Source organism: Ursus arctos, unplaced genomic scaffold (genome assembly GCF_023065955.2).
Source record: "Ursus arctos isolate Adak ecotype North America unplaced genomic scaffold, UrsArc2.0 scaffold_21, whole genome shotgun sequence".
NCBI classification, from domain to species: domain Eukaryota; kingdom Metazoa; phylum Chordata; class Mammalia; order Carnivora; family Ursidae; genus Ursus; species Ursus arctos.
Genome location: NW_026622886.1, coordinates 37,599,098 through 37,614,266, shown reverse-complemented (window position 1 = coordinate 37,614,266; position 15,169 = coordinate 37,599,098). Strand labels below are relative to the sequence as shown.

The following is a 15,169-nucleotide window of genomic DNA, read 5'->3' as shown; positions in this document are numbered from 1 at the left end:
ACTTTTAAGACATAAATGAAAGATGATTTTCCCATCTAACTTTGAAAACCAGCATGGCTCACATCCCAAGACCTACAAGACTGAAGCAGTCTGAAAAACTGCTCTTAAAGGGCTTGCACTTGGACTCACCTATCTCAAGTCCCAGCTCAGAGGCAACTGATCTTACCAACTTAAAGTGAGGGAGGCTCACCTGCTTATATTAAAGGCATGTAATTTAACACACACATCTAGGAGTCTGATGATGGAATACTCTCCAAGGGTAGAGACTGGTAAGCACCATCTTCGTGGTCTACCTTTGCTGTATTCCTCCTTTGCTGTGATCCAGAGCACCATTATCTCCCAGAGAGGTGCTTTTACAAACATCTGATGCCCCAATATTTGCAGCTGCTACCTAGGAAATAAATCTTGATCACCTGGCCTGGAGGCCAGGGGAGCTTATATTCTTGGTCCCATTGGACTAAAGTAATTGATGTTACTCAGAAAGGAGCTCATATCCCTGTCTGGTACCCCAATTTTTGTGACTGCTTCCAGGGGACACCTCTATATTACCTGGCTTTGGTGGCCAGTGGGGCTTATGGTCATGGGTCCCATGGGACTGTAACCAACAGAGAAAGACTTCTTAAACAGCTACCACCCACAGGGCACAGCAAGAGACAACAGACCCACAAGCTTAGTTTTTCTGTGAAGGAGGACTGTTAGTCATCATGACTGTGGCCTGAGGGGCAAGTTTCAGGTTTGGGACACTTAGTGGCCTATGGAGCTGCTTTCAAGGACAGTAGGCCGTGAGCACCATTTTGGTGCTCTTCTTCTACCTTGTTCTAGCTTGCTTTTATCACCTAGAAAGAGCTTATCCATTTGTCTGGAGCCCTAATTTTTGTGACTGCTGTTCAGGGGATACCTCCAGATCACCTGGCCCTGGTGGCCAGTGGGGCTTATGATTGCAGTCCTATAGGACTATATATTTGCATACTTTTGGTTTTTTTTTTTTTTTTAAAGATTTGAAAGGGAGAGCATGAGCGGGGGGAGGGGCAGAGGGAGAAGAGAGAGAAACCCAAGCAGGCTCCACCCCAAGCACAGAGCCCCACACAGGACTCAATCTCATAACCCTGAGATCACGACCTGAGCTGAAACCAGGAGTCAGAGGCTCAACCAACTAAGCCACCCAGGTGTCCCTATATTTGCATACTTTCGAAAGCTGATGCCTAAAGATTTGACTTCCAGTCACACTGAATCTAGGTGCTGAGATCCTCCCCTTTGGGACACTGACAGGTCTTGGGACATCCTCCATTACTGGGAGCTATTAAAAATATAATAGGCTGGTTGGACAAGCAGCTTGTTCCATTTACTGTATAGAAAGCAACGTGGAGAGTCGCACAAAATGAAGAAACAGAGGAGTATGTTCCAAATGAAAGAACGAGATAAAACCTCGGGGAAAAAACCTTAATGAAACAGATAAGTAATTTACCTGATATGGAGTTCAAGGTAATGGTATAAAAATGATCACTGAATTGGGGAGAAGAATGGATGAACACAGTGAGAACTTCAACTGGAGATGGAAAATATAAGAAAGTACTGGATAGAAGAGCTGAAGAATACAATAAATGAACTGAAAAATACACTGGAGATGTTCAACATCAGACTAGGTGAATTAGAAGAAATGATCAGTTAACTCAAAGACAAGGCAGTGGCACTCACCCAATCAGAGCAGGAAAAAGAAAAAAAATGAAAGGGATAAAGCAAAAAGAAAAAAATGAAAAAATTGAAGATAGTTTAAGGGACTTGACAGCATCAGACACCCTAACGTTTGCATCCGAGGGATTCCAGAAGGAGAAGAGATAAAGAGGCAGAAATCTTATTTGAAGAAATAATGGCCAAAAACTTCCCCAGCCTGGGTAAGGAAACAGACATCCAAGTCCAGGAAGCCCAGAGAGTTCCAAATAAGAGGAACCTAAAGAGATCCATACCAAAGATACATTATAAGTACAATGTCAGAAGTAAAAGAGAAGGAGGGAATATTAAAAGCAGCAAGCAAAAAACAACTCATTACATACCCCCCCCAATAAGATTATCAGCAGATCTTTCAGCAGCCGTTTTGCAGGCCAGAGGAAATGGCATGATATGTTCAAAGTGCTGAAAGAAATAAACTTCCAACTAAGAATTCTCTACTTGGCAAAATTATCATTCAAAAGGGAAGGAAAAACAAGGAATTTTCCAGACAAGCAAAAGCTAAAGTTCATCATCACCAGACTTGCCCTAAAGATATGTTAAAGGGACTTCTTTTACCTGAAAAGAAAGGGTGCTAATTAGTAACAAGAACACACTTGAGAGAAGAAATCTCACTGGAAAGTAAATATTTAGTAAAGATAATATATTATTGATTATAAAGCTAGTATGAAGGTTAGAAGATGAAAATAGTAAAAATAACCATAATTACAATAATTAGTTGAGGGGGATGCATAAGATGAAAAGTTATAAAATGTGACATCAAAAAAGTAAAACATCGGTGGGGGAGTAATAACGTTGAGCTTTACAATGGAATCAAGCTTAAGATGTTATCAACTTAAAATATATTGGTATAAGCTGATATATGTAAGCTTCATTGTAACTACAAAGTAAAAACCTGTAGTAAATATGCCAAAGATAAAGAGAAAGGAATATAAGCATACAACTGAAGTAAGTCATCAAACTTCCAAGGAAAATAGCAAGAGAAGAAGAAAAGAACAGAAATGAATTACAAAAACAGCTAGAAAACAAAATGGCAGTAAACACATACCTATAATTACTTTAAATATAAGTGAACTAAATTCTCCTATCAAAAGACAGTGAACGGATAAAAAAAACAAGACCTGTTTATATGCTATCTATACGAGACTTAGGTTAGATGTAAGGACACACACAGACTGAAAGTGAAGGGATGGAAGAGGATACTCCATGCAAATGGAAACCAAAAGAAAGTTGGAATAGCTATTCTTATATCAGACAAAATGGACTTTGGTTTTTTTTTTTAATGTTTTTTTATTGTATTATGTTAGTCACCATACAGTACATCCCCGGTTTCCGATATAAAGTTCGATGATTCATTAGTTGTGTATAACACCCAGTGCACCATGCAATATGTGCCCTCCTTACTACCCATCACCAGTCTATCCCATTCCCCCACCCCCCTCCCCTCTGAGGCCCTCAGTTTGTTTCTCATAGTCCATAGTCTCTCATGCTTCATTCCCCCTTCTGATTACCCCCCTTTCTTTATCCCTTTCTTCCCCTACCGATCTTCCTAGTTCTTATGTTCCATAGATGAGAGAAATCATATGATAATTGTCTTTCTCTGCTTGACTTATTTCACTTAGCATTATCTCCTCCAGTGCCAAAATGGACTTTAAAACATCGACTGCAATAGCAGATAAAGAACTGCATTACATAATGATAAAGGGGTCGAGCCAACAAAAAGTTATGACTTTTTTTTTTTTTGACAGAGAGAGATAGCAAGAGAGGGAACACAAGCAGGGGAAGTGGGAGAGGGAGAAGCAGGCTTCCCGCTGAGCAGGGAGCCCGATGCGGGGCTCCATCCCAGGACCCCGAGACCATGACCCGAGCCGAAGGCAGACGCTTAATGACTGAGCCACCCAGGTGCCCCAGAAGTTATGACATTTGTAATATTTGTGCATCCAACACAGGAGCACCTAAAGATACGAAGCAAATATTAACAGACCTAAAGGAAGAAATAGACAGCAATACGAATAATGGTAGGGGACTTTAATACCTTACTTACATTAATGGATAGATTACGCAGACAGAAAATCAGTAAGGAAACATTGGCCTTAAATGACATGTTAAATCAGGTGGACTTAACAGATATTTACAGAACATTTCTATCCAAAAACAACAGAATACACATTTTTCCCAACTGCACATGGAACATTTTCCAAGACTGTATGTTAAGCCACAAAACAAGTCTAAATAAATTCAAGAGGATTGAAATCATATCAAGCATCCTTTCCAACCACAATGGCATAAAACTAGAAATTAATTACATAAAGAAAACTGAAAATTTCACAAGTATGTGGGGATTAAACAACATGCTACTGAACAACCTAGTAAGTCAAAGAAGAAATCAGAAGAGAAATCAAAATATACCTTGAAACAAACAAAAAGGTAAACACATTTGCCAACATTTATGGGATGCAGCAAAAGTAGTATTAAGAGGGAAGTTCAGGGGCGCCTGGCTGGCTCAGTCTGTGAAGTGTGAGACTCTTGATGTCAGGGTTGTGAGTTCGAGCCCCATGTTGGGTGTAGAGGTTACTTAGTAAAATCTTTTAAAAAGGTGGGGGGGAGGAGTTCATAGCGATACCTAACTCAGGAATCAAACAGAGTCTCAAATAGAGGCACCTAGCTGGCTAAGTTGGAAGAACATGCAACTCTTGATCTCTGGGTTGTGAATTCAAGCCCCACGCTTGGTGTAGAGATTACTAAAAAGAGTAAATAAAACTTTAAAAAAAAAAGTCTCAACGTAACTTTATACCTCAAGAAACTAGAAAAAGAACAAAGGAGAAGGAAGGGAACAACAAAGATTAGAGCAGAAATAAATGAAATAAATACTGAAAACACAATAGAAAAGATCGGTGAAACTAGCTGGTTCTTTAGAAAGATAAAATTGAAAAAACTTTAGACTCACCAAGAAAAAGAGAGGAGTCAAATAAATAAAATCAGAAATGGAAACAGAGACTTTACAACTGATAGCACAGAAATACAAAGGATCATAAGACACCACTGTGAACAGTTATATACCAACCAATTAGACAACCTAGAAGAAATGGATAAATTCCTAGAAACATATAACCTACTAATACTAAATCATAATGAAATGTAAACTGTGAACAGACTGATTACTAGTAAGGTGATTGAATCAGTAATCAGAAACTTCCCAGGAAACAGAAATCCAGGACCAGATGGCTTCACTGGTGAATTCTGCTAAACATTCAAAGAAGAATTAATACCAGTCCTTCTCAAACTCTTCCAAAAAGTAGAAGAGGGAACTCTTCCAGACTCATTTTACAAGGCTAGCATTATGCTGATACCAATGCCAGACAAGGACACCATAAGAAAAGTAAATTACAGGCTGGTATCCTTGATGAACATAGATGCAAAAACCCTCAGCAAAATATTAGCAAACTGAACTCAAGAATACATCAGAAAGACCATACACCATGATCAAGTGGGATTTATTCCAGGGATGCAAGGATGGTTCAACATCTACAACTTCATCATTGTGATATAACATCTTAACAAAATGAAGGATAAAATCATATGATCATCTCAGTAGATGCTGAAAAAGCAGTTGACAAAATTCAACATCCATTTATGATAAAAGCTCTTCAACAAAGTGGATATAGAGGGAATACACCTTAACATAATAAAGCATATACAAAAAGCCCACAGCTAGCATCATACTCAATGGAGAAAAGCTGAAAGCTTTTCCTTTAATATCAGGAATAAGACGAGGCTCATTCTCACCACTTTTATTCAACATAGTATTGGAAGTCCTAGTCAGAGCAATTAGGCAAGAAAAAGAAACAAAAGGCATACAAATTGGAAAGGAAGAAGTAAAACTGTCAGTACTTGCAGGTGACATTATATGTCAAAACCCCAAAGAAAACCCTGAAGACTCCCATCGAAAACCTGTTAGAACTAATAAATAAAATTGGTTCATTGAAGGATATAGGAAATCAACATGCAAAAATCATGCACTAATAATGAAAGATAAATTAGGAAAACAATCCCATTTACAGTTAACATAAAAAAATGGTAAAATACCTATGAAAAAAAATCCCATTTACAGTTAACATAAAAAAATGGTAAAATACCTATGAAAAAGTTTCATGAAAAAGAGGTGAAAGACCTGTATATTGGAAACTATAAGACATTAAAGAAAGAAACTGAAGAAGACACAAGTAAATGGAAAGACACTCCATGGTCATATATTGGAAGAATTAGTATTGTTAAAGTGTTCATACTACCCAAAGCAGATTGAGCGTTGTCCTTATCAAAATTCCAGTAGCATTTTTTCACAGAAAGAGAACACAATCCTAAAATTTGTATGGAACCAGAAAAGACCCTGAGTAGCCTTAGCAATCTTGAAATGAAGAACAAAGCTAGAGGCATCATGCTCCCTGATTTCAAACTATATTACAGAGCTACAGTAAAACAGTGTGGTATTGGCATAAAAACAGACACACAGATCAATGGAACGGAATGCAGAGCCCAGAAATAAACCCATGCATATATGGTCAATTAACTTATGACAAAGAAGTCAAGAATGTACAACGGGGAAAGGACAGTCTCTTCGATAAGTGGTGTTGGGGAAATTGGACAGCCACATGCAAAAGAATGAACCTGGACCACTAACTTATACCATACTCAAAAATTAACTTAAAAGGATTTAAAACTTGAACCTAAGACCTGAAACCATAAAACTCCTAAAAGAAAATATAGCCAGTAAGCTCCTTGACATAGGTCTTAGCAGTGATTTTTTTAATCTGACAGTGAAAGCAACAAAAGCAAAAATAAACAAGTGGACTATATCAAACTAAAAAGCTTCTGTCCAGCAAAGAAAACTGTCTGCGAGATGAAAAGGCAACTTAAGTGGGAGAAAATATTTTCAAATCCTATGTCTGATAAGGGGCTAATATCCAAAATATATTTTAAAAAACGCCTACAACTCAATAGAAAAAAACCCCACATTTAATCCAATTAAAAAATCGGTCAAAGATCTGAACATTTTTTCAAAGAAGACAAAGAGGTGACCAATAAGAACATGAAGAGATGTTCTACATCATTATCAGGGAAATACAAATCAAAACTGCAATGAAATAAGATAGTACTTCATGTCTGTTAGAATGGCTAGTATCAGGCAAGAAACGAGTGTTGGTGAGGTTATGAAGAAAGGGAACCCTTGTGCACTGTTGGTGAGAATGTAAATTTGTCCAGCCACGATGGAAAACAGTATGGAGGGAGGTTCTTTAAAAAATTTAGAATAGAACTATAATATGATTCAGCAGTTCTATTTCTGGATATTTAGCTGAAGAAAACAGAAACACTAGCTTGGAAAGATAAACCTTATTCATTGCAGCATTATTTACAATAGCCAACCACTGGAAACAACCCTAAGTGTCCGTCAATGGCTGAATAAAAAAAATGTGGTGTATTATATACACAGTGGAATATTACCTTGAGGGCATTATCCTAAGTGAAATAAGTCAGAGAAAGATAAATAGTATATGATCCCTCTTATATGTAGAATCTAAAAATGAATAAATAAAACCAATCTCGTAGGTACAGAGAACAGATTGGTGGTTGCCAGAGACGGTTTGGGGGTGGGAGAAATGGCTGAAATGTTTTGTTTGTTTTTAGTTTAAATAAATTGAATTATTCTTTATTTTAAAAATTATTGTAAATTTTTTAGTTATGATTATGGTGTTATGGTTATATATATTTTTTAAAAGTTCTTGTTTTTAAAAAAAAGAGTCCTTAGGGGCTCCTGGGTAGCGCAGTCGTTAAGCGTCTGCCTTCGGCTCAGGACGTGATTCCGGCGTTCAGGGATCGAATCCCACATCGGGCTCCTCCGCTGGGAGCCTGCTTCTTCCTCTCCCACTCCCCTGCTGTGTTCCCTCTCTCGCTGGCTGTCTCTCTGTCGCATAAATAAATAAAATCTTAAATAAAATAAAATAAAATAAAAAAATAAAAAAGAGTCCTTATATTTAGAGAGCATATTAAAATTATGAATAAAATTATGTGTCTAGAATTTGGATCAAAATAATAGTAGGGTTCCTTGCTGAGTATAGATGAAATTGCGTGATGAACATAATGGATTTTCATTATGCCATTTTTTTCTACTTTTATATGTATTTGAAGTTTTTCATAGTACAAAGTTTTTTTTAAAAGAGAGGAAACTGTTTATCACCAATAGAATTGTGCCATACTTAGGAAAACCCTCGTCTATGGAATAATAGATTGAAATGATTTTGTCAGATTATATTCCTTGAATTTATGGACCTCACAGTCTTCTGAGAATTTGATGAAACTGTGGTTTTTGTCTCTAGGAAAATGTACATATACGCAAACTTTGGAGTAGATTTCAGTTTTATGAAAACTTGGAAGATCATTCAAAGTTTTTGTAGAGCTTTAATTCTCTAAGTTAGGTCCCCTGATCAGCAGCATCAGCATCACTTGAGAGTGTGTTAGAAATGCAGATTCTTGTGCCCTACCCAAACCAAGTCAATCAGAACCTCTGGAGGTGGTGCCTAGAATCTGTGTTTTAACAATCCTTCCATGTGATTGTGATGCACGCTGAAATTTGAGAATTTCTTTCTATTTTCACTGCTTTTATACATACCTATCAATCACTTGGAGATCTTATTAAAATGCATATTTGATTAGAATGGGTCTGGTGTGGGCCTCAGCTTTTCATTTCTAACAGGCACCCATGTGATGATGGGTACTTGAGTACCAAGGTTCTAGATCTGTAGCTTAGAAATGTTATAAATCTCACATTTCTTTTTTTAAGATTTTATTTATTTATTTTTTGAGAGAGAGCAAAGAGAGTGTTCATGAATGCAGGAGTGGGGGGAGGGGTGGAGGGAGAGGGAGAGAGAATCCCAAGCAGACTCTGCACTGAGCATGGAGCCTGATACAGGGCTCAGTCTTACAACCCTGAGATCATGACCTGAGCCAAAATCAAGAAGGGGACACTTAACCGACTGAGCCACCCAGATGCCCCTAAATCTCACATCTTTATAGAAAAAAATTTGAGTATTTCCCATTTTTATTTAAAAATTAGAGAACATATACAAATACTATATGTTGTACATTTTTATAAAACACAAAAAAAAATAGAAAATTTGAAAGGTTTGGGAATAATAAGTAGAAATTAGAATTTGTCATGTTTTCTTATTTCATCTTACTGGATTTTCCCGTACATCTAAATTTGGAAACCATTGTTTAAGAGCAGTCTCTGGACCCTAGTTTAAGAATTATTGTTCTAAGGACTCCCTCTTTTCTTTCTTCATTTTTTCAGATATGTATTTTGTGAGTATTTACTCCTCGTCTGTGTCTTATATTTTCATTTTTTAACTGTGTCTTTTGGAGTAGAAGTTCTAAATTTTAATAAGGTCTGATTTGTCAGTTTTTCTTTATGATTCATTTTTTGTGTGTCCTATATAAGAAATCTTTGCCTAATTCAGAGTCACAAAGATTTTTTTCCAACAGAGATTTCCTCCTATGTTTTCTTCTAGAAATTTTTGGTTAGGTCCATAATTCATTTTTTTATTTTTATATATGGCAAGGGATATAGATAGATCAAGGTTTATTTTTTACATGTAAATGTCCGGTTCTAATACTGTTTCTGAAAAGATTCTTTCTTCATTGAATAATCTTCGCATATACATAAAAAATCAAGTGACTGGACTCTGTTCCATTGATCTCTGTTTGTTTGTTTGTTTATTTAAGTTCAGTTAATATATAGTGTATTATTAGTTTCATTGATCTTTAGAGCTCTCCTTTCACCAATATCTCACTCTTTATTGGAGTAACTTTCTGATATATCTTTAAGTCAAATAGCATGAGTCCTCTGGCTTTGTTTTTCCTCCCTCATCTAAAACTCTTTAATTCTTTCAAATATTATTTGCTTAAAAGTATTACTTTACTAGTTGAAGAATAAATCTTATTCCCTAAATATTAGTTGCACTTGGAATAATTTGAACTTCTTTGACATGTTGCTAAGAATATTTGGAAAATCTTAAGGATTATACTTGTATACAGTCATTTGTTCAAAGCAAAAGTTTTTCTATTGATCACTTGCTATTAACTATTTATAATTTGCAGGAAAAGCTATTTAGTGAGCTGACAAAATGTGTATTATATTTAGTTTCCTTGTTGGTTGAAAGTCAGAAATGGCTATCGTGGTACACTGAAAAAAAACTTATAAGAAAGAGAAAACTCATAGGTTGTGGTCCTAAATAATTTGTTTCCTCCCTCTCTTAGGGATGATAGAAACAGCACAAGTGGATGAGAGAGCGAAAGGCAATGGCTCCAGTCAGCCAGGATCTGCAAGGCGAGGTGTACAGATTATTGATGATGAACCTCAAGCTCAGAGCAGTGGTGGAGGGTGCTGTTCTTCTGGATAACTGTTCACACTTAAGAAATTAAACAAACAAACTGTGGATCATTGCCCTCAACATGAAGACTGCCATATTCCAAGTCACATTATTTTACCAATGGAATTATAGAATTAACAGTATTTTAAATTACGTTTATAACACTGCAGAGACCTTAAGTGCTAAACTTAGTGGAGTTTGTGACCAGAGAATTGGCATTTTTCTACAAATGTTAACAAAGCAATTACCAATGGCCTTTTTACATATTTTTTTCTTTAATAAGGAATAATATGCATGTAGAAAAGACCTACTTAAAGGCTTCATTTATATTCTTTTAAATCAAATCTTTATTTAATAACTTATATATGTTGTTGGAATGGTATACATTTTTGCAGCCCTTTGTATTTTGTGGTAGTTTGAATTGTATCACTTCTAAACGGCAAACTGTTTTTGTTTTCTTTTTTTTTTTTTTTTAATTAGCAGATACCTGAAGTACTATTTTTGCAGGGTTTGCACAGGCCCCTTAACTGTCTACTACTTTGATATAATCTATATACAACCTGTATGCTGAGCTGGTAAAATACATTGTAAAATTACATATTAAATATTTTATCTGCTTTACAAGCGCAAGGTGCAAAAATATATACAATAGTCTCATTGATGACTGTAAAGTGAATTAACATTTGGTGATAATGCCTAAGCTTTTTGACTCTGATATAAAGATCATAGCTCCCCTTCACTTTTGTCTTAACTTGAAAGTGGCGTGTTTCAATTTTCATATATACTTTACTTGAATTATTGCTGTTGTCATATTTTTTGCCTCTGTAAGTCTTTCTGATGATTGAACAACAGCATTTGCCTTTCGGTTTGTTGAGGTTTTTTGGTTTTTTTTGTTGTTGTTTTGGGGGGGATTTTTTTGGATAAAGAGATGAATTCTGCTGATTTTGCTTTAGAGTGGTTACCTTAGAAGTATTTGAGTGGAGCATGCTGAGTTTCACTTCTGCAATGGCTTTAGTTTTCTCTTAGACTTTATGTGAGATGGGTTCACTGGTGTGAGAAGAGAGGAAGAGGTCCCAGAGAGTTGCCACTCACCAAGACTCATTCATACAGCATGTTAGTGGGTGGTTTATTCTCCTGGGGCAGCACTTTTAAACCCTTTGTGAGCAAATTGTATTTGTTCATTGCTTGCCAGAGATGAACACAGAAAAGTTTGTTCCATTTTATAAGAGTTGTCCTTCTGAGTTTCTGTGAAGGGAAACATTTCATGTAATGTGGTTATAGCAAACACTGGAAAGATTTATTATGAAATTATATTCTTGTATACTTTGTAAATTAGTCTCATTAGGGTTTTTTTTTTTTTTTCTTAAGCATAGGACTGAACTTAAATTTGTTCATTTTAATGGAATCAGACACTGCTCACAGAAGGATCACAAATTATGGAGATTAACATAAGTTGTTCTTGTTCTAATATATATATTTTTCCATTTCTGTCATGCTTGGAAAACTAGTAAATGTTATGTCTAAGATAAAATGGAATGGTCCCTGGATTTACTTCTTATAAGAAGCAATAGTATGCAATAAAGTTGTTAGCATGAGCAATTAAGAGGATATAAAGAGGTTACAGTTACTATAGAAGTACTACCGTATTTTTAAGTTAATAGCTTAAACTTTCCCAAATGGGTTTAAAGTTGAATTGACACCTTGATGTTATGATGTTAGAATTTTAGCTTAGTATTTATTAAGTGTTCTGTGAGCCCTCCCTTTACCTTCTTTAGTTACTCTCCTTGCTAAACTCAACACACTGATTTGATTTCTGTTGTGTGTGTTTGGGAGGGTGGGGTGGGAAGAGTCGGAGATAAGCTAAAATTTTTTTTTTTTTTTTAAATCAGATGATTGTACTCTGTATAATCTCTCAGTGTCCTGTGAAGTTTGTGTTTATGCAGGGCAACAGGAGAGACAAGGAGAATCATGAGTACAAATACAGGAAAAATTGTTTTTGTCCCCCTGGTTCTTCCACAGATAGTAAAGAAAGCCTTGCCGTTTCTACTAGTATACATGCAGATGGGAAATAAACTCTTCTCCTTTGGAGTGAAATTTTTTTTTTTTTTTTAAAGATTTTATTTATTTATTTGACAGAGATAGAGACAGCCAGCGAGAGAGGGAACACAAGCAGGAAGAGCGGGAGAGGAAGAAGCAGGCTCATAGCGGAGGAGCCTGATGGGGGGCTCGATCCCAGAATGCCGGGATCACGCCCTGAGCCGAAGGCAGACGCTTAACCGCTGTGCCACCCAGGCGCCCCTGGAGTGAAATTTTTTTACACTAATTAGAGATGATATTGAGCTTTATTCCAAAAAGTAAAGTCATAAAGCCTGATAATTGGAGAGTTGAACTCTCGATTTTTGACCCAATACTAATGATATTAAGTCCAGATAGGAACCTCTGCTCCAGAGTTGCCAGATAATTATTGATGGGGTAAAACCACTCTCCATATTTTTTTTCCTTTACTCTCCTTTGGTTTCTGTGTATCTTTCTTCACCTCAAGTGTTTCTTTCTTCTTTTTTTGACTTGTAATTTAAGCTAATTCATTAGCAACAATAAATAATATGGAATACTTGTCTTTACCCTGAGGCCTGAGAGGTCATTAGGTAGGAATAGGATGAAAGAGAAATAAAAGAGGACCAGCCAATTGCAGTATGTGCATAAAGGAGAGGTAAAGAGATGGTAAGCTAAGGCTGAGGAAATTTCTCTGATAGTTTCTTCACCTCTTTAACATATCTTTTGTGTTCCTGTCCTTATAAATTGTGCTATTAGGAAGAAGACACAAGTAACTGTATTGTGTATTAAAAGTAGTAGGTAGGTAGAACCAATATATTTTTCAACTAGTAAGTGTATACATTTAGTATATATATTTAAAAATTGGTATAAGATAGTCATTAAAAATACCTGAATATTATGTTAAAAGTATACAATCATTGTTTCTGTAATGATGGGTATTCTGCATCTTGTTTTGCTTTGTGATTATAGAGGAAAATATTGTTTTTAAAAATGTATATTGCAACAGTTTTGGGGTAAACAGCAATCTGAAAAAAAAAGCATCACATTATTGTATGAAATATGAGTGTTCGAATTTGTTTTGTTCTGGGGATATCTCCAGAAAATACCCTAAAGCTATGGCTGTTACAGCTAAATTGATGTCTTTTTTGTTCTTGTTATTGTTGTTAGTATTAGCCATATATTATTAGTGATTACTTTTTATTTGGCATTAAAGTAAGAAAGAATGATACAGGTTCTCAGTATGAAAAGATAAAATTTGGGAAATACGAAAGGAGGATAGTGAGGAGAATGGAAGTCAGGTAGATGTGAAACTCTACAACCTGACATTTTTATAATCGCTTTGAAAATACATTATCAGGTCATTTCTAAATAAGGTGAGTTATGCATTATGCCAAATATTTAGAACATATAAAAAATGAATTGTGATACTATGTCTTTTAATATAATTTGCAATTTTCTATATTATAAATGCTACAAGGAGTCTAGGTCATTGATGTTATCGCCAAGTAATAGAATTTACCCTTCTAATTATTACTTATATTATCTCCAGAAGTGGTTTGATCTGTGCCTTTAACTTTTGAAATTCATCTTTTGACTTCTGTTTGCCATTATAGTTTTCTTTATAGATGCAGTGTGGCAGAGAGGGAATACATACTCTGTGACTATTGAAGATATTGAGCTCTCCCAGAAAAGGGTATAGATGGTTGCAGCCAGTAGCAGCCTTACAATAATGTCTGGAGATATAGCGACTAAGTAGATCTTCTTTCTTTTCTAAATTACAAAAGGTATTACCTAGATTTTAATAACTAAAAACTGGGATTCATTGAATACATACATTTATTTAATTTCATAATAGGCATTGATTCTAGTATGTTGCTGTTCTGTAGTTTTCAGTTAACAAAAACAATAATATATTTGGTGTTGTGGACCAAAATTCATGTTACACATATGTCTGACTTTGATGGCTTTTCCCCTTTCAAAGGAAACAAATTAGAATTCTGAGCAAATTTTCCTAAATGCAAGTATTTTAGTATTAATCATATGTAATGAAAAAAAATCACAAATACTCTTCAAGAATTTCTGATTTCAAGCAACGATGCTTTGCTTCTAAACAAATGTCACTTTAATTTGGTAGACTTATAGCACTGCTTGTGCTCTCTGGGATTTATATATCATCTCTCTTCTGAGCAGCCAAGTGTGCTTTTAAGTGTTAACCTTGCTACTACAACTTTTCCTCTGCAGTAGGTAAATGAACATGGCAAGTTGATGTTACATGGCACACCCAGTAAGAATCTTACTCTTAAAGCATCTTGTCTTCAGAGGCCTGCTCATACTTCCAAATGCATCACATTAAAACCAAAAGATGAAGCTGCCTACCTTTATTCTCATTGTATCAGTTCTCACCTTGATTTTGATACTTCCCAACAACTGTATCAGCTCTTCATTATCAAATACTCAAGAAAAAGCTAAAATGACTTCCTTAAATTTGAGCTTGTGTAGAGCAATGAGAGAAAGGTGAGGGACAGCAAGGATAAAGTTTGGTAATGTTGAAATATAGACAACAGTGGTATTTGCTAAACTGTGTCTTTGGTAGCAGACTATTTTAAGGAAACCATCATATGTAGTACTTCCTAGATATGTAAAAGTTCTTCATTTTGTATTTAATTATCTGAGAATATATTCTAGGAAAAAGAATAAAAAGTACTCCCCTCCCAGATGGAAAATATTGCTCTGTAGTATATACTCTTCAATTACCTTTTCTCTGTGCATTTATATACGTATATATTTACCTATAGAAATACATAGTTTCATAGGTTTTAAATTTTTACATAAATTCTCTCTTATTATGCATATGTTTTGCAACTTGCTTTTTTCTCTTACCATCATGTTTAGGAGTTGTTATGTCAGTTATGCAGACTTTTTTGTTTTCTCCCACCTCTCTTTGGGGTGTTTGCCTTTCAAAATAA

At 35.5% G+C, this 15,169-nt stretch overlaps 1 protein-coding gene across 1 annotated transcript in view; it reads left to right on the top strand.

Moving 5' to 3' along the window:
* The window catches only part of RAB21 (RAB21, member RAS oncogene family), a 36,765-nt gene extending 23,504 nt beyond the window's left edge, over positions 1 to 13,261 (top strand). The window contains exon 7 of the mRNA XM_026500018.4: positions 10,036 to 13,261. Within this exon, the coding sequence (XP_026355803.1) occupies positions 10,036 to 10,178 (143 nt within the window). The 3' untranslated portion in view covers positions 10,179 to 13,261. The remainder of the gene's footprint in view (positions 1 to 10,035) is intronic.
* The last annotated feature ends 1,908 nt before the right edge of the window (positions 13,262 to 15,169 follow it).